Source organism: Bos indicus, chromosome 18 (genome assembly GCF_029378745.1).
Source record: "Bos indicus isolate NIAB-ARS_2022 breed Sahiwal x Tharparkar chromosome 18, NIAB-ARS_B.indTharparkar_mat_pri_1.0, whole genome shotgun sequence".
NCBI classification, from domain to species: Eukaryota; Metazoa; Chordata; class Mammalia; order Artiodactyla; family Bovidae; genus Bos; species Bos indicus.
Window position 1 is genome coordinate 59,943,009 of NC_091777.1, and position 20,195 is coordinate 59,963,203.

At 37.9% G+C, this 20,195-nt stretch overlaps 1 protein-coding gene across 4 annotated transcripts in view; it reads right to left on the bottom strand.

The window, feature by feature from the left end:
* Positions 1-355: 355 nt before the first annotated feature.
* LOC109571941 (zinc finger protein 665-like) overlaps positions 356-20,195 on the bottom strand; it is a 137,775-nt gene continuing 117,935 nt past the window's right edge. For 3 of the 4 annotated variants that reach the window (XM_070772299.1, XM_070772297.1, XM_070772298.1), the window contains 2 exons: positions 10,880-11,006; positions 356-3,320 (listed from right to left, as the gene is read on the bottom strand). In XM_070772299.1, the coding sequence (XP_070628400.1) occupies positions 991-3,320; positions 10,880-11,006 (2,457 nt within the window). In that variant the 3' untranslated portion in view covers positions 356-990. Of the gene's footprint in view, positions 3,321-4,033; positions 4,203-10,879; positions 11,011-20,195 lie in introns of those variants that run through there. The other variant, XM_019978470.2, reaches the window with a different exon arrangement.

A 20,195-nucleotide genomic window follows, 5' to 3' on the forward strand; every position in this document is an offset into this window, starting at 1 on the left:
TACTCTGTTCAACGTCAGTTGGTAGAACATTATGTTTTATAACAGGCTGGACTATGTACAGAAGGGCTTCCGGATCCTACTGACCATGATGAGTCATGTCCTAGTTTTACATTATTTTCTGCCCTCCCTATTGCGAAATCACACACACTATTAAATTTTGTAATTCAGGCTGTGTGTTTTTCCACGAAACATGGATGTGAATGAATTGTATCTAATGAAGTCAGCCCCTTCATCTCATTGATTCCTTCCCAGACACCATCATGAAACACATGTAGGAAATGCATTTGATCAATGTATTACCAGAGCCAAGCTCTTAGAGCTCACCACACAACAGGCCAATAAACTGAGAGACTACTTGTTGGGCAAGGAATATTGACTTTATTCAGAAAGCTAGGAGACCAAAAAATGGTGGACTACTGTCCCAAAGAATCATCTTTGCTGAGTTAGAATTCAGGTTTCTTTTACACGAAAAGATCTCTATAGCTTCTCTTCAAATACGGACTTACTGCAGCTGCTGAGAACCTGAACTAAAGTCATCAGAGAATACATAGACTGAAAAACGTAAAGGATTTGCCACAACCACTGAGTCTGGTAAGTATGGCTCCACTATGTTCTTATCTTGTGACTTTTGGGTAAGATCCTTGCCACACACATTACACTGCTTTGTGTTTTCTCCAGGATAAATACTTTGATATTACTGGTGAGATGTGAGATGTGAGGATAGGGTTTTCTTTTCTTTTTTTAACATTTGTGAAATTGGTGAGGAATCTTTATAGAATGAATTCATGTTCTAAACACCTGACTAATAAATACATATGTATCTGACTTCTACCCAGTATGAATTTTCTCATGAAACCTAAGATGTTGCCACACTCACGATATTTGTATGGTTTCTCAGTAGTATGAATTATCTGACCAACAGTAGGGTGTGAATTTTGAACTTTGAATTTTGAAGACTTCTACCATATACCACATTCACATAAGTTTCTCTTATGTATGGATTTTCTGATGTTTAGTGAGCGCTGAGACGTGAGTAAAGGATTTTCCACACTCGAAACATTTGAAAGGTTTCTCTATATGTATTCTCCGATGTCTTTTAAGGTGTGAATTTCGACTGAAGAACTTGCCACACTCATTACATCTGAAAGGTCTCTCTCCAGTACGAATTCTCCAGTGAAGTAGAAGATGTGGTTTTTTACGGAAGACTTTTCCACACGCATCACATTTGTAACGGTTCTCACCAGTATGAATTGTCTGATGCTTTAAAAGGATTGACTTTACACGAAAGGCCTTGCCACACTCATCACATTTGTAAGGTTTCTCACCACTATGAATTGTCTGATGACTTAAAAGGGTTGACTTGACACGAAAGGCCTTGCCACACTCATCACATTTGTAAGGTTTCTCTCCAGTATGAATTGTCTGATGCTTTAAAAGGATTGACTTTACACGAAAGGCCTTGCCACACTCATCACATTTGTAAGGTTTCTCTCCAGTATGAACTGTCTGATGATTTAAAAGGTATGACTTTAAACGAAAGGCCTTGCCACACTCATCACATTTGTAAGGTTTCTCTCCAGTATGAATTGTCTGATGCCTTAAAAGGGTTGACTTTACAGGAAAGGCCTTGCCACACTCATCACATTTGTAAGGTTTCTCTCCAGTATGAACTGTCTGATGATTTAAAAGGTTTGACTTTACAGAAAACGCCTTGCCACACTCATCACATTTGTAAGGTTTCTCACCAGTATGAACTGTTTGATGACTTAAAAGCTTTGATTTTACACGAAAGGCCTTGCCACACTCATCACATTCGTAAGGTTTCTCTCCAGTATGAACTGTCTGATGACTTAAAAGTGTTGACTTTACACGAAAGGACTTGCCACACTCATCACATTTGTAAGGTTTCTCTCCAGTATGAACTGTCTGATGACTTAAAAGGGTTGACTTTACACGAAAAGCCTCGCCACACTCATCACATTTGTAAGGTTTCTCTCCAGTATGAAGTGTCTGATGACTTAAAAGGGTTGATTTTACATGAAAGGCCTTGCCACACTCACATTTGTAAAATTTCTCTCCAGTATGAACTGTCTGATGCCTTACAAGTGTTGACTTTACACGAAAGGCCTCGTGACACTCATCACATTTGTAAAGTTTCTCTCCAGTATGAACTGTCTGATGACTTAAAAGGGTTGACTTTACACGAAAGGCCTCACCACACTCATGACATTTGTAAGGTTTCTCGCCAGTATGAAGTGTCTGATGACTTAAAAGCTTTGACTTTACACAAAAGGCCTTGCCACACTCATCACATTTGTAAGGCTTCTCTCCAGTATGAACTATCTGATGACCAGCAAAGTTTGAATTTCTGCCAAAGACTTTGTCACATATATCACATTTAAATAATTTCTTTCCTGTATGAATTTTCTTATGTCTCCTGAGGTCTGAGCTGTGAGTAAAGGCCTTGCCACACTTATCACATTTGTAAGGTTTCTCCCCAATATGAACTGTCTGATGATTTAAAAGGTATGACTTTACACGAAAGGCCTTGCCACACTCATCACATTTGTAAGGTTTCTCTCCAGTATGAACCCTCTGATGACCAGCAAACTTTGCATTTCGCTTGAAGACTTTCTCACATATATCACATTTAAATAATTTCTTTCCTGTATGAATTTTCTTATGTCTCCTGAGTTGTGAACTGTGAGTAAAGGCCTTGCCACACTCATCACATTTGTAAAGTTTCTCTCCAGTATGAACTGTCTGATGACTTAAAAGGATTGACTTTCCACGAAAGGCCTTGTCACACCCATCACATTTGTAAAGTTTTTTCTTGTGTATTTTGAGTTCTTGCATTATTACTGAAGGATTCATATAACCATTCCCATATATATTAGAAACACTGGTTTGGACACAAGGAGGAATTCTTTGAAGTGGTGAAAATGAGAAACTGTTGTTGACAGACCTTTCAACTTCATAATATTCAGAAATTATCCTGCCAGTTTGAAATATCTGCAGTTTATCCTGAAAGTTAAACCCAAACCTATTTCCAAAGGGCTTGATTCCTGCATCCTTTATCTCACGCGAACCTCTTCCATTAGGCACATTTCCATTAAGGCTTACAGGTGTTCCTTTGTAATTTTTTTTGTCATCTCTCCCCTGACACTCAAAGTCACACATATTTTCCTCACTTTCCCAAAGATGAAAATGTTTGATTTCACAGCTTTCAGGTCTTCCCAGCATCAATGTTTGGAATGTTTCTAGTTTATCACTGTTCACTTCCAGTTGTAAATGCTTGATCACATGTGTAGGAGAAATATCTACAAAATAAAAAGAATCATAGGTATCCTGCTCACAATAATTCAAAAATAAATGTTTCATGTTGAATATATGTTATACCAAAAGTAATACTTATGCCAAGCTATGAAACACCACAATGATGACCTTAAGTTTTTAGAAACACTAAAGGAATAGAATTCTTAACTTAAGAAAGCATAACATAAATTCACCGTTAAGGTAGCCTAGTTTTAAAAACCATATGCCAAACACACTCACATTGGACAATCTTAGGCCAACTCTCAAAAACAGAATATTTTTCTATCAGGACCCTTAGGAAGGTATCAATCAACAGTTGTCTCAAATTGAAAAGAAAAATATTACACTATCACTGTATTCTGCATACTTACTATACATCAATAAATTCTAAACAAAATATTGTATATTGTAACAGTAAATAATCCAAAACCAAGCTTACCCAGTTAATAACTATTCATAATTGGTTGTTTACAATTGAAAACAAATGAGAAAGTGAAGAATATGACTAAAACAATCTTTTGGAAACAACGTAGTTTTCTAAATCTGCTATAGAACTACGTACCCAAAAAGAAAAGGCATTTTACAACGTTAACAAGTAGTATGTGTCAGCTGTATTGCAGAATACATGCTAAAAGACCATCATCTGTAAATGATACATAAATTGAGACGTAAAATATTCACCAGTTTTCTTACAGCCAATAAACAAAGCAATCCCTACCTATGTTGTTGTTGTTCAGTCGCTCAGTCGTGTTTGACTCTTTGCGACCCATGGACTGTAGCTCACCGGACTCCTCTGTCCATGGGATTTCCCAAGCAAGAATAGTGGAGTATGTTGCCATTTCCTTCTCCATGGGATCTTCCTGACTCAGGGATCAAACCTGCATCTTCTGCATTAGCAGGTGAATTCTTTACCACCGAGCCATCAAGGAAGGCTAATCTCTACCCATGTACTATTCTTAATTACCTAGTTTAATGGCACCAAAATAAAATAAATAAAGAGCGCTCTTTGTGTATTTATTGACTAGGGTCAGACACAATATTGCTGAAAAATGTTGCAAGTGAAAAGCATACAAGATATAATGTAGTTGAGGTTTGACAGAAAACAAAATTCTGTAAAGCCATTATCCTTCAATTAAAATATAAATAAAAATTTAAAAAGATAAAATGTAGATAAAGTCGTATCATAAAAAACATGACAGAATATAGATATCACCTTTTTTAAACAAAAATACATTTTGAGTATTTACTATAAAACATGTACTACTCACAGCACTAATTTGCTTTAAAAGGCTTGAGGTAAATTAACATGCTTTTCTCTAATCAGAGCAGGAGACACATCCAATTGGTGCACAAAGTGGTAAGAGAACCAGGATATGAATCTGAACCTACAGACTGAGAAAACTTATTTGTAAACATGACCACCCACCAAATGAATAGACTAGAAAATATTAAAAAAAGAAAAAAAGAAAAAAAAAAATACAAGGAACTTAGAAAGAAAATGTCAAGGAAGATACAAGTCAGAAGTAGTCTGTTTAACTATTATTCAACCATCCCATCTTGAAATGGGTTGTGAGTCATCATGGATGCACAGAGTGATTTAGGTCATGTCCTGAGAAACTTGTTCAATAGATGACCAGACATTATCTTTACAGTGAGAGTATGTAGAACGTGGAGGGATGTGATAGGTACGAACAATGTTTCCATCCATATCAAGGTACTATGTGAGGAATGGTCAGGATGAAGAAAGGGCCTGCATGGAGCATAGGGTACACAGGTTTATATCAGATATCAGCTTGTGACTGCATGTCTTTGTGAAAATAACTGAGAGCACAAACTACTATACTGACCTTAAAAGAAAAGAACTGGTTCAGTAAGCTTATGGGCATTATACTATGGGTATGGGACAGAAACAAGAGAGATTTTAAAAGTGACTGTGATATATGGAGAAAGGAGGATAATACCTGTTATACTATCTACAATGTAATGTATCGAACTGTGAATTTTGTAAGTTACAATGGAATGCTTATATTCAAGAAAAACATACACAATATTCCAGGATATTGTGTAAGAATCTTATCAGCAGAAATCAGAAGGAAAATCCAGGAAAAGGCTATCTAAACCTGGGTTCCTCTGTCAAGTATGATTAACCTCTCTATTGGACATTTATTTCATTTCTTCTTCCACACATGTTCATCTCAAGATCGAGGAGTATCAAAGAAAAGGAGGGATTGAAACTGACTCTGGAAGACCTTCCCAGTTACAAAAGCCTTTCTGAGGCATCCAACTCTTTTTTGTAGAATAAAGGCTTTATTCTCCTAGACCTTCCCTGAGTTCAAAAGAGCAGATTCAAACAGTTACTAATACATAAAAGGACATAAAAGGATCATACCATGATCAAGTGGGATTTATTGCAGGGATGCAAGATTTCTCAGTATCCACAAGTTAATCACTATGATACAACCACATTAACAGTTGAAGACTAAAAACCATATGATCATCAATAGATGCAGAAAAGGTTCTGACAAAATTCAAGTGCCATTTATGATAAAAACCCTTCAGAAAGTCAGCACAGATGGACCCTACCTCAACATAATTAAGACTGTATATGTCAAATACACAGCTAACATCATACTCAACAGGGAAACACTGAAAGCATTCTCCTTAACAACATGAATAAGACAAGAATGTTCACTATTGCCACTTCTATTGAATATATTTTTGGAAGTCCTAGCCACAACAATCAGAAAGGAAAAAGAAACAAAAGGAATTCAAGTTAAAAAAAATTAAAAAGAAGTAAAACTGTCACTATGATGCTACAGACAGAAAATCCCGAAGATGCCACCAGATGACTACTAGACCTCATCAATGAACAGAGTCAACTTACTGGATACAAAATATATAAAAAACTGCTGCATTTCTATACACTAATAATGATATATCACAAAGTGAAATTAATGAAACAATCCCATTCACCATCTCATAGAAAAGAATAAAATTCTAAGGAATAAACCTACCTAAGAAGTCAAAAGAACTGTACTCATAAAACTATAAGATGCTGATGACTGATACCAAAGATGACACAAACAGATGGCACAAACATATACATAAGAAGTAACACTGTCAAAATGACCATACTATCCAAGGCAATCGACATATTCAATGCAACCCTTATCAAATTAACAATAACATATTTCATAAAACAAAGAAAAACTTAATTTGTACCAAAATACAAAAGACTTTGATATCTAAAATGATCTTGACAAAGAACAGAGCTGGAGGAATCATGTTCCCTGAGTTCAGACTACACTACAAACTGAGAGTCAACAAAGTGAAAGTGAAGTTGCTCAGTCGTGTCCAATTCTTTGTGACCCCATCGACTGTAGCCTACCAGGTACCTCTGTCCATGGGATTCTCCAGGTAAGAATACTGAAGTGGGTTGCCATTTCCTTCTCCAGCAGATCTTCCTGACCCAGGGAGTGAACCTGGACCTGGGTCTCCTGCATTGTAGGCAGATGGCTTTACCGTCTGAGCCACCAGGGAAGTCGTATGAAGATGGCACAAAACAGAAACACAGATTGGTAGAACAGGAGAGAAAACCCAGAAATAAACCAGTTTACTTAGAGTCAATTATTGTATAACAAAGGAGGAAAGAATACAGAATGAAGAAATCTCTTCAATAAGTGATGCTGGCATAAATGGATAGTTATATGAAAAAGAATGAAATTACAACATTCTCTAACACCACATACAAAAATAAACTCAAACTGTGTTAAACATCTAAATGCAAGGCCAGATACTATAAAATTCATAGTGGAAAACAAATCCAAAACACTGATATAAATGTCAGCAAATTTTTTTTGGATCTATCTCTTACAGTCATGGTAATAAAAGCAAAATCAAACAAATGAGACCTAATTAAATTTAAAACCTTTTTGCAAAGCAAAGGAAACCAAAAAAAGAACAAAAATTCAACTTTTGGATTAGGAGACTATATATGCAAATGATGATACCTATAGGGGATTTATTTCCAAAATATACAAACAGTTCACACAGCTTAATATCAAAACAAACAAACAACCCAATCAAAAACTGGGCAGAAGATCAAAACAGATATTTCTCCAAAGGAGACAAACAGATGGCCAACAGTCACCTGAAAAGATGTTTGACATCTCTACTTATGAGAGAAATGCAAATCAAAACCACAAAAATGTATCACCTCACACTGGTCAGAATGACCACCATCAAAAAGTCTACAAACAATAAATGCTTGAGAGGGTGTGAAGAAAAGAGAACCCTCCTACACTGTTGGAAGGAACATAAATTGGTACTGCCACTTTGGAGAATAGCACGGAGGTTCCATAAAGAACTAAAAATAGAGCTATCACATGAACTAGCAATTCCAATCCTGGGCATATATCCAGAAAGGATGAAAACTAATTCAAAATGATACACGCACCCCAATGTTTTAGCAGCACTATTTATACCAGGCAAAACATGGCAGCAACCTAAATGTTCACTGACAAAGGGATAAAGAATATGTGGTACATATATACAAGGGAATATTGTGAAGTGAAAGTAGCTCAGCCGTGTCCAACTCTTTAAGACCCCATGGCCTGCAGCCTGCCAGACTCCCCTGTCCATGAAATTCTCGAGGCAACAACACTGGAGTGGGTTGCCACCTCCACAGCATAAAACACAATGAAGTAATGCCTTTTGCAGCAATATAGACAGACTTAGGGATTATTCTAAGTGAAATCAGACAGAAAAAGACAAATATCATAGGATATTTTATGTTGAACTGAAATAAATGATACAAATGAATTTATTCACAAAATAAACTCACCAGCATAAAAAACAAACTTATAGTTACCAAAGGGGATAGTACAGGATGATGATGGGGGCAGAAAAGGGAGAGATAAATTAGGAGTCTAAATATATACAAACTAATATTTATACAAAACAGATAAACAACAAGAACCTACGATATAGCTCAGGGAACTATACTGAGTATCTTGTAAACTGCTGTATACCTGAAACACAACATTGTAAATTAACTATACCTAAAAAGTGGAGAAGGAAATGGCAGCCCACTCCAGTATTCTTGCCTGGAGAATCCCAGGGACAGAGGAGCCTGGTGGGCTGCTGTATATGGGGTCTCACAGAGTTGGATACAGCTGAAGCGACTTGGCATGCATGCATGCATTGGAGAAGGAAATGGAAACCCATGCCAGTGTTTTTGCCTGGAGAATCCCAGGGACAGAGGAGCCTGGTGGGCTGCCCTGTGTGCGGTCGCACAGAGTCACACACGACTGATGTGACTTAGCAGCAGCAGCATACCTAAAAAGAATGGTAAAAACAAAAACAAAAACATCTCTTGCGGAGATGTTCAAAAGATGTTTCATAAGGGTGTAAAAACTACTAAATGGGGGGAGCAGTCTATGAAACAAGACATATTGACAAAACTAAATATCCACCAGCAAAAGAATTTACTTGGAACATTATCTTACACTATAGACAAAAATGAACTCAAAATGGTTCAAAGACCTAAACCTAAGTCCCAAATGTATAAAACTAGAAGTAAACGTGCAGGAAATGTTTCTGGAAACTGGACCCACAAATGATTTACCAGATATAACACCAAAAGCACAGGCCACAAAATAAAACCAGATATCAAAATTGAACTACATCAAAATTATAAACTACTGTGCATTAAAGTGCACTGAGTTTGAAAAGACAATCAACAGTAAAAGAGAAAATATGTGGAAGTCATACACCTGATAGTAAATGAGTACAAAGAATATATAAAGAATTTTAAGAGGGACCAATCACCAGTTCCACCATAGGGACTATTCCCCAATCAACCATCCAACGCATTGCAAATACAAAACAGAAACACTAAGAGTAACACAGAAATTTGAACTCAAGGATAAAATAAAAAATGCCTACAATGCACAGAACAACAGTGCAGCCAATAGCCTCATAGATATGAGAATGTGAACCTGGACAAAGTTGTCCTGGGATAAATTCCCATAGCATTGACAGAGGCTAAAATATATGGTCCTTGTTACACATGAACAACACTGTCACGGTGCCCTTGACAGAGTCTCCAAAGCCAGAAAATAACCTGGAAAGATGTATCGGGCTCTCGTGATACTTTCTCTCTCATAATCCTAGAACATGCTGACCACTCTACTGGATAGCTTCAAGTGGTGACTTTGTGCAGAGCAAGAAAATAACATTAGGAATAGTGTCTCCATCACAGTTTTCTGTTACCTAGTAAATCCACTCCAGAGAGACTCAGCAGAGGCTGCCAATTAAACATAGGTGGATTATCACAGCAAGGAAACCAGATAAAATTTCAGACCCTCAGGAATATATTTCAAAGAAATTTAAGAGGTAAAAGGATACAAAGTAAGGAGAATGTAACATCAGGAACAGTTGACATTCCCAGACTGGGTAGGGCAGCACAAGAGTAAAATTAATACAACATGAAGGTCAGACATCACAGCATCTTCAGATGGGACCATGCGCTCGACCTACAGATGGCCAGCTAAGAGCCTGCGAGATTCACATATGCTCCCCTTGTAGGATCTAGGATCAAAACTCTCCTTACATTTTCCTAAGTAACAACCACAGAGGATCCAATCCACCAACTTGTCCCACTCCTAAACAGAAAAAAACAGCCCTTTTGAGATACTCGTTTTTCTTTATACATTGTATTTTTGGCTATTTTTACATCACTCCCCACTGTCCAGAGCTTTTTCTCATGCTCCAATGTGGAGATACTATTTAGATCAGAAACAGAAATTCTGGGACTCCCCTGGTGATCCAGTGGTTTAGACTCTGCATTTCCAATGCAGGGGGTGCAGGTTTGATCCTTAGTCAGGGAACTAATGGAGAAGGCAATGGCAAGCCACTCCAGTACTCTTGCCTAGAAAATCCCATGGGTGGAGGAGCCTGGTAGGCTTCAGTCCATGGGGTTGCTACCAGTCGGATGCAACTGAGCCACTTCACTTTCACTTTTCACTTTCACATAATGGAGAAGGAAATGGCAACCCACTCCAGTGTTCTTGCCTGGAGAATCCCAGGGATGGCAGAGCCTGATGGGCTGCTGTCTATGGGGTCGCACAGAGTCGGACACGACTGAAACCACTTAGCAGCAGCAGGGAACTGAGATTCCACATGCAGAATGGTGCAGCCAAAAAAAAGTAAACAAGCAAGCAAAAACAAACAAATAGGTATTCAGCGTTATCAGAAGAAAGAGATCTAAAGTGCTGTGGATTTTTTGACTGAGCCAAAAGTCAAAAGGTAGAAAATAGGAAATCGGGTTTTGGATATTTTTTTAACATTTGCCAGTGAGCTTTGTACATAATTAAGCTCTGGGACAACCTCAGATATGACATGAAACAGACACAGCATCTGAAGAGGGTCAGTTTAACCTTGTGAAGCTGTGTCATACCCCAGTCACCAGAATTCTCAGATGAAAGACATCAGGGCCTCCCAAGGGGGCACGCAGGGAAAATGCAGATACCCAAGGGCAGCTCGGGAAGGAAGTCATCCTCACCCACAGATAGCAGGTTCCTGTAGGTCTCCAGCATCACTTCCCTGTACAAGGCCCTCTGAGCAGGGTCCAGGAATTCCCACTCCTCTTGAGTGAATTCGATGGCCACATCCTCACAGGTCAGCAGTTCCTGAAATGAAACCACATGTCACCAAAATGGCCATGAAAAGTTCTCATTTTCATGCAAAAGAGAAAGGGTAGTAAGGGCTAAGGATTGACTTGGTTCAAGTATGTGTTCTAACAGATCCATGCAGGGGTATCTGGAGAAATTATGGATCTCTAATTTTAATTTCTTATGCTTTTCCCTAAGACCTTATGAGATCCTCCAATTAATATGGATTTTTCATCATTGTTCAAAATCCATGAAGTATATAAACATAAAGCTCAACACTGTTTTGGCTATATAGAAGTGTCAGATATTATGTTCTACCCAGTGAGTGCAATTCATTATCTAGATGAGGTACAGTATGAGTGGTGTCTTCAGAGATGACAAAATCCACAGCACTTTTAATGGAAAGGTCAAAATTTTCAGTTATGATGTTGATAACAGCAGCAAGGATCAAAAGTGTCTGAAGGCTTCCTGTTGCTCTAAATTACTGTAATACTACTCTAAACATTAAATAAGTACTTTACAGGCAAGAACCTGTCATCAATGTAATAGCTCATTAAAGAATGATCTGTTCCCACCTTACAGAAGAAAACCTGTGTCACAGACACTCTGAGAAACTCGACTCAGATCAAGAAGGTTAAGAAATGTTACATGAAGCACCTGAACTCAGAAGCTTGGGCTCAGCAACTGAAGCTTAAGCATCTAACAGTTAAGTAATACAGAGAACATTAAAAGTCCTTTGACAGAGGGCTTCTAAAGAAAACTTGAAAGAAGTCCAAGGTGAGCCTCCTCCCTGCCCCTCTGTCTTCTCTGCAAGGGGAGCAGCTCTCGGGCCTTGGGCCTTCATCCCTTGAAAATGGACACCTGTGCCAAATTAGTCTCTACCCCCTCCCTGATCAGGAGAAGCTCCTCCCTGTTGAGTGATCACTGTCCACAGTGGTGGTGAAGGACTGGAGACACTGACCCATGAGAGCCACAGCAGCTTGGCAGCCCCAGGTCCCCCCAGCCATCTCACTTATTCCTAGCCTCAGCTTCCAAACCAGTGCCATTTCAAAGGACTTTGACACAGCAGCCAAGTTCCCTGGAGCTGGAGCTGCCACAGCAAGGGTGGCTGGCTCCAGGCCTGGAAGTGGGACTGTGTTCGGGAGCTTCATCACTGTTATGCCAGGAACCCTTCTCTCAAACAATAGCTCTTCTACGCCATGGGCTTGGCCCTCAAAGGCCATGGGGCTCTTTGGCCTGATGGTGGTCTAGCTCATCTTCTTCACAATACGAAGGAGCTGTTTCCACCTCCCATAGTTCTTTCTCCTTTGTCTGCCCTGTATGTTCCCTTTCCTGTAACTCCTCAGGCAGCCTGGGGAAAGTGGTGGGCTCAGGGTTTGGCAGAAGGAAAACAAATAAATATTGTATTAATATGAAAAAAAAAAAGTCCACAGTGAACAATTTGGAATGGCATGAAAGGTCATTATAGACGTGGATACAGAAACAACTGTTAGTAATTTACTACTTAAAAAACTAACAGGATCGTTTAGAAAATTCCAAGGCCACAGATTATACTGATAACATAATTTCAACTGAAAAAAAAAAAAAGGTGATATGTAGTTTTAAAATCATGATGTCAGGTTATTTATTTGACTTTTTTCTTGTTTCTTGAGTTATGCCTGTATTGCTATGAACTTTCCCCTTAGGACTGCTTTTATAGTGTCCCACAGGTTTTGGGTTGTTGTGTTTTCATTTTCATTCGTTTCTATGCAAATTTTGATTTCTTTTTTGATTTCTTCTGTGATTTGTTGGCTATTCAGTAGCGTGTTGTTCAGCCTCCATATGTTGGAATTCTTAATAGTTTTTCTCCTGTAATTGAGATCTAATCTTACTCCATTGTGGTCAGAAAAGATGCATGGAATGATTTCAATTTTTTTGAATTTACAAGGCTAGATTTATGGCCCAGGATGTGCTCTATCCCAGAGAAGGTTCCGTGTGCGCTTGAGAAAAAGGTGAAATTCATTGTTTTGGGATGAAATGTCCTATAGATATCAATTAGGTCTAACTGGTCTATTGTATCGTTTAAAGTTTGTGTTTCCTTGTTAATTTTCTGTTTAGTTGATCTATCCATAGGTGTGAGTGGGGTATTAAAGTCTCCCACTATTATTGTGTTATTGTTAATTTCTCCTTTCATACTTGTTAGCATTTGTCTTGCATATTGCAGTGCTCCTATGTTGGATGCATATATATTTATAATTGTTATATCTTCTTCTTGGATTGATCCTTTGATCATTATGTAGTGACCATCTTTGTCTCTTTTCACAGCCTTTGTTTTAAAGTCTATTTTATCTGATATGAGTATTGCTACTCCTGCTTTCTTTTGGTCCCTATTTGCACAGAAAATCTTTTTCCAGCTCTTCACTTTCAGTCTGTATGTGTCCCCTGTTTTGAGGTGGGTCTCTTGTAGACAACATATGTAGGGGTCTTGTTTTTATATCCATTCAGCCAGTCTTTGTCTTTTGGTTGGGGCATTCAACCCATTTACGTTTAAGGTAATTATTGATAAGTATGATCCCGTTGCCATTTACTTTATTGTTTTGGGTTCGAATTTATACACCCTTTTTGTGTTTCCTGTCTAGAGAATATCCTTTAGTATTTGTTGGAGACCTGGTTTAGTGGTGCTGAATTCTCTCAGCTTTTGCTTGTCTGTAAAGCTTTTGATTTCTCCTTCATATTTGAATGAGATCCTTGCTGGTACAATAATCTGGGCTGTAGGTTATTTTCTTTCATCACTTTAAGTATGTCTTGCCATTCCCTCCTGGCTTGAAGAGTTTCTATGAAAGATCAGCTGTTATCCTTATGGGAATTCCCTTGTGTGTTATTTGTTGTTTTTCCCTTGCTGCTTTTAATATTTGTTCTTTGTGTTTGATCTTTGTTAATTTGATTAATATGTGTCTTGGGGTGTTTCACCTTGGGTTTATCCTGTCTGGGACTCTCTGGGTTTCTTGGACTTGAGTGATTATTTCCTTCCCCATTTTAGGGAAGTTTTCAACTATTATCTCCTCAAGTATTTTCTCATGGTCTTTCTTTTGTCTTCTTCTTCCGGGACTCCTATGATTCGAATGTTGTAGTGTTTAATATTGTCCTGGAGGTATCTGAGATTGTCCTCATTTCTTTTAATTCGTTTTAATTCTTTTAACTCTACACTTAAAGCAACTAGAAAAGGAAGAAATGAAGAACCCCAGGGTTAGTAGAAGGAAAGAAATGTTAAAAATTAGGGCAGAAATAAATGCAAAAGAAACAAAAGAGACCATAGCAAAAATCAACAAAGCCAAAAGCTGGCTCTTTGAGAGGATAAATAAAATTGACAAACCATTAGCCAGACTCATCAAGAAACAAAGGGAGAAAAATCAAATCAATAAACTTAGAAATGAAAATGGAGAGACCACAACAGACAATACAGAAATACAAACGATCACAAGAGACTACTACCAGCAATTATATGCCAATAAAATAGACAACGTGGAAGAAATGGACAAATTCTTAGAAAAGTACAACTTTCCAAAACTCGACCAGGAAGAAATAGAAAATCTTAACAGACCCATCACAAGCTCGGAAATTGAAACTGGAATCAGAAATCTTCCAGCAAACAAAAGCCCAGGTCCAGATGGCTTCACAGCTGAATTCTACCAAAAATTTAGAGAAGAGCTAACACCTATCCTACTCAAACTCTTCCAGAAAATTGCAGAGGAAGGTAAACTTCCAAACTCATTCTATGAGGCCACCATCACCCTAATACCAAAACCTGACAAAGATGCCACAAAAAAAGAAAACTACAGGCCAATGTCACTGATGAACATAGATGCAAAAATCCTTAACAAAATTCTAGCAATCAGAATCCAACAACACATTAAAAAGATCATACACCATAACCAAGTGGGCTTTATCCCAGGGATGCAAGGATTCTTCAATATCCGCAAATCAATCAATGTAATACAACACATTAACAAATTGAAAAATAAAAACCATATGATTATCTCAATAGATGCAGAGAAAGCCTTTGACAAAATTCAACATCCTTTTATGATAAAAACTCTCCAGAAAGCAGGAATAGAAGGAACATACCTCAACATAATAAAAGCTATACATGACAAACCCACAGCAAACATTACCCTCAATGGTGAAAAATTGAAAGCATTTCCTCTAAAGTTAGGAACGACAAAATTCAACATCCTTTTATGATAAAAACTCTCCAGAAAGCAGGAATAGAAGGAACATACCTCAACATAATAAAAGCTATACATGACAAACCCACAGCAAACATTACCCTCAATGGTGAAAAATTGAAAGCATTTCCTCTAAAGTTAGGAACAAGACAAGGGTGTCCACTTTCACCATTACTATTCAACATAGTTTTGGAAGTTTTGGCCACAGGAATCAGAGCAGAAAAAGAAATAAAAGGAATCCAAATTGGAAAAGAAGTAAAACTCTCACTGTTTGCAGATGACATGATCCTCTACATAGAAAACCCTAAAGATTCCATCAGAAAATTACTAGAACTAATCAATGAATATAGTAAAGTTGCAGGATATAAAATCAACACACAGAAATCCCTTGACTTCCTATACACTAATAATGAGAAAATAGAAAGAGAAATTAAGGAAACAATCCCATTCACCATTGCAACAAAAAGAATAAAATATTTAGGAATGTATCTACCTCAGGAAACTAAAGACCTATATATAGAAAACTATAAAACACTGGTGAAAGAAATCAAAGAGGACACTAATAGATGGAGAAATATACCATGTTCATGGATTGGAAGAATCAATATAGTGAAAATGAGTATACTACCCAAAGCAATTTATAGATTCAATGCAATCCCTATCAAGCTACCAACGGTATTCTTCACAGAGCTAGAACAAATAATTTCACAATTTGTATGGAAATACAAAAAACCTCGAATAGCCAAAGCAATCTTGAGAAAGAAGAATGGAACTGGAGGAATCAACCTGCCTGACTTCAGGCTCTACTACAAAGCCACAGTCATCAAGACAGTGTGGTACTGGCACAAAGACAGAAATATCGATCAATGGAACAAAATAGAAAGCCCAGAGATAAATCCACACACATATGGACACCTTATCTTTGACAAAGGAGGCAAGAATATACAATGGATTAAAGACAATCTCTTTAACAAGTGGTGCTGGGAAAACTGGTCAACCACTTGTAAAAGAATGAAACTAGAACACTTTCTAACACCATACACAAAAATAAACTCAAAATGGATTAAAGATCTAAACATAAGACCAGAAACTATAAAACTCCTAGAGGAGAACATAGGCAAAACACTCTCTGACATACATCACATCAGGATCCTCTATGACCCACCTCCCAGAATATTGGAAATAAAACCAAAAATAAACAAATGGGACCTAATTAAACTTAAAAGCTTCTGCACATCAAAGGAAACTATAAGCAAGGTGAAAAGACAGCCTTCAGAGTGGGAGAAAATAATAGCAAATGAAGCAACTGACAAACAACTAATCTCAAAAATATACAAGCAACTCCTACAGCTCAATTCCAGAAAAATAAATGACCCAATCAAAAAATGGGCCAAAGAACTAAACAGACATTTCTCCAAAGAAGACATACAGATGGCTAACAAACACATGAAAAGATGTTCAACATCACTCATTATCAGAGAAATGCAAATCAAAACCACTATGAGGTACCATTTCACACCAGTCAGAATGGCTGTGATCCAAAAGTCTACAAGTAATAAATGCTGAAAAGGGTGTGGAGAAAAGGGAACCCTCTTACACTGTTGGTGGGAATGCAAACTAGTACAGCCACTATGGAGAACAGTGTGGAGATTCCTTAAAAAACTGGAAATAGAACTGCCTTATGACCCAGCAATCCCACTGCTGGGCATATGTGGGGAGCGAGCTCCGCCCGTGGCAAAGGTCATGAGGAAGGAGGCTTGACATACGCAAAGGCGGGATCAAGCCTCAGGAGTCTCCCTGGAAATTCTCGAGCATTTATACCCAAAACCAGAGTCTGCCTACTTTCTGCTTTGTGCTTTCACCTACACCTCTGACTTTACGGGGGGCTGTCCCCCACTACCTCTCTGAAAAAAGTTAGCTTACAGCTCCAGTTAATAATTCCTGGGTGTGACAGTGTTTAACCTACAAACTCCTTTGGAAATCCTCTAGCCTGCCTGAATAGGTTTTTCCGGCCACATGTGATTGTTCAGAGCCTCCCAACTGTGAGAGGCAGGAGATGTTCTAAACTGTCTAAACACAGATTCTTTTGAGTAGTTAAAAGATTGATTAGAAATTGTATTGGTGAAGGGATTTTCACTTGTTGGGCCAATGTTTGCTGCTAAGTTTCCATATCCCTTACCTGCTGTGTCCCTGGCAGTGTATTGATTAATATAATTGGTGTAAGTAGTAGCTTTAATGTTTGTAACCTGGGACCCTTGAGTTAATTCTTTTTCTTGTTGTAGCCCACCACACCTTTGCTCTGTAGAAATGCAACTTTATCTAATGCTTTTGGAGGGTGGCTCCTGACCAATCACCTTTAGAGAAAAATAAGTTTTCTGAAGAAAGGGTCTTAAAATGTTAACAGGCCTCCGGGCCAGAAGATGATGCAAATCACCTAAGCTTTTGCATATGATAAGTTTGCAGGAAGAAAGCCTGGCTTGCTGCCTGACTCTACCCCTTCCCCCCTTATCCTCTATGCATAACTTAAGGTATAAAAACTACTTTGAAAAATAAAGTGCGGGCCTTGTTCACCGAAACTTGGTCTCACCATGTCGTTCTTTCTCTTACCTTCTGGCTGAATTATTCAGCCTCTTTTCTCCACTGAATTTCCTCACTGAGCTATCCTTATTTCAGCCTCTTTTCTTCACTGAATTTTACTGAGCTATCCTCATTCTATTACTCTTTATATCTTTAATTAACATTTAATTAAGCAGTTGTTTCCTGATCTTCACCTACGCCGTCTCTCCTTCGAATACCCTGGATCAGCCGGGGCTGGTCCCTGGCAGGCATACACACTGAGGAATCCAGAATTGAAAGAGACACGTGTAACCCAATGTTCACTGCAGCACTGTTTATAATAGCCAGGACATGGAAGCAACCTAGATGTCCATCAGCAGATGAATGGATAAGAAAGCTTTGGTACATATACACAATGGAGTATTACTCAGCCATTGAAAAGAATACATTTGAATCCGTTCTAATGAGATGGATGAAACTGGAGCCTATTATACAGAGTGAAGTAAGCCATAAAGAAAAACACCAATACAGTACACTAATGCATATATATGGAATTTAGAAAAATGGTAACAATAACCCTGTATATGAGACAGCAAAAGAGACACCGATGTATAGAACAGTCTTTTGGACTTTGTGGGAGAGGGAGAGGGTGGGATGATTTGGGAGAATGGCATGGAAACACGTATAATATTATGCCAGTCCAGGTCTGATGCATGATACTGGATGCTTGGGGCTGGTGCACTGGGACGACCCAGAGGGATGGTATGGGGAGGGAGGAGGGAGGAGGGTTCAGGATGGGGAACACATGTATACCTGTGGCAGATTTATTTTGATATATGGCAAAACCAATAAAATATTGTAAAGTTAAATTTAAAAAAAAGTATCATTTGAAAAAAAAAATCATGATGTCTTCTATCTAAACCACAGACTTGCACATGCATGCATGCTTATCTATAAAAAATTAACTGACATGAAAGAATCGGTCTTTTGACAGATTTTTTGGAAAATTTTATATCATCCTTTTATTTACATGTATTTCAACATCTTTCAGATGATAAAAATGTATCCTTTGTACTCAGCTGAGTTTGTCAACAGGATTCTACACTACGCTACCAAAAGAAAACTTGTGAAAACATTAAAAAAAAAAAAGAATACTTGAATTCAATTCATAATAAAATTACCATATACAAAGATACAAATACAATTTTATCCTTTTAAATTTACATAACAAGGCATTAACAGAAGCCAAAGACTTTCTTTGCTTTTTTTTCCATTAATAAAACAGTGATTTGAAATTCGAAGAGTCATTAGATTATGACAAAAAAAAGTATCACAATAGCAAAGTAAAAAAACTTCTTGGAGAATTAAAAATCATGGCAAAAAAGAATATGGAAAAAAATATAGTTATTAAGCAAGACTATCTCAAGACTATCTCATGATGATAGGAAGGAAACATTCAATACATTCCTTCTGAAATTACAGTGGCATGAAAGGAGCTGTCCTGGGGGCCTGTCTTTCACCACCATACGATGCACATGAGCAGGGGCCACAGGAAGTAACAAGAGGAAAATCCCAGGGCAAGAGCCACAGAGTTTGTCAGAGAGGTGAAACAGGTAGTACTCACGTTTGTGAGGACATGGAAAGGTGAAAAGTGAAAGGATGGAAAAAGACAGAACATCCTAAAGAGAGCAGGGGAGACTGTTATATCAGACAAAATAAACTGAAGAAAAAAAAAAAACTGCAACGAGATAAATATTGTATAATGATAAATGGTCAATTTACCAAAAAGCTGTAACAAGTAAAAATATATATACATCTAACATTAGATATCTCAGAAAAATGAAGCAAACATTGAACACGCATGTACAGACCACATGGCCCAACAAAAGCATAAAACACATGTATCTCAAGGACACATAAAACATTCTCTATGAGAGACTACATATTAGGCCAAAATTAACTATCTTAAGAGACTGATACCAGGAAAGTATCTTCCCTAACAACAACGAAATCAGATCAGATCAGTTGCTCAATCGTGTCCAACTCTTTGCAACCCCATGAATCACAGCACACCAGGCCACCCTGTCCATCATCAACTCCTGGAATTCACTCAGACTCACGTCCATCAAGTCAGTGATGCCATCCAGCCATCTCATTCTCTGTCGTTCCCTTCTCCTCCTGCCCCCAATCCCTCCCAGCATCAGAGTCTTTTCCAATGAGTCAACTCTTCGCATGAGGTGGCCAAAGTAAACACACACAAAAAAAGACAATTTCTCAAATGTGGACATTAAACAGCTCACTCTTACACCACAAATGGGTCTAAGAAAAAAACCACATGGAAATTTTTAAATACATGGATGAAAATGAAAAGACAATATTACAAAATTTATAACACACAGAGAACACTGTACTAAAAGGAAAGTCTGAACTGTTAAATGCTTACAGT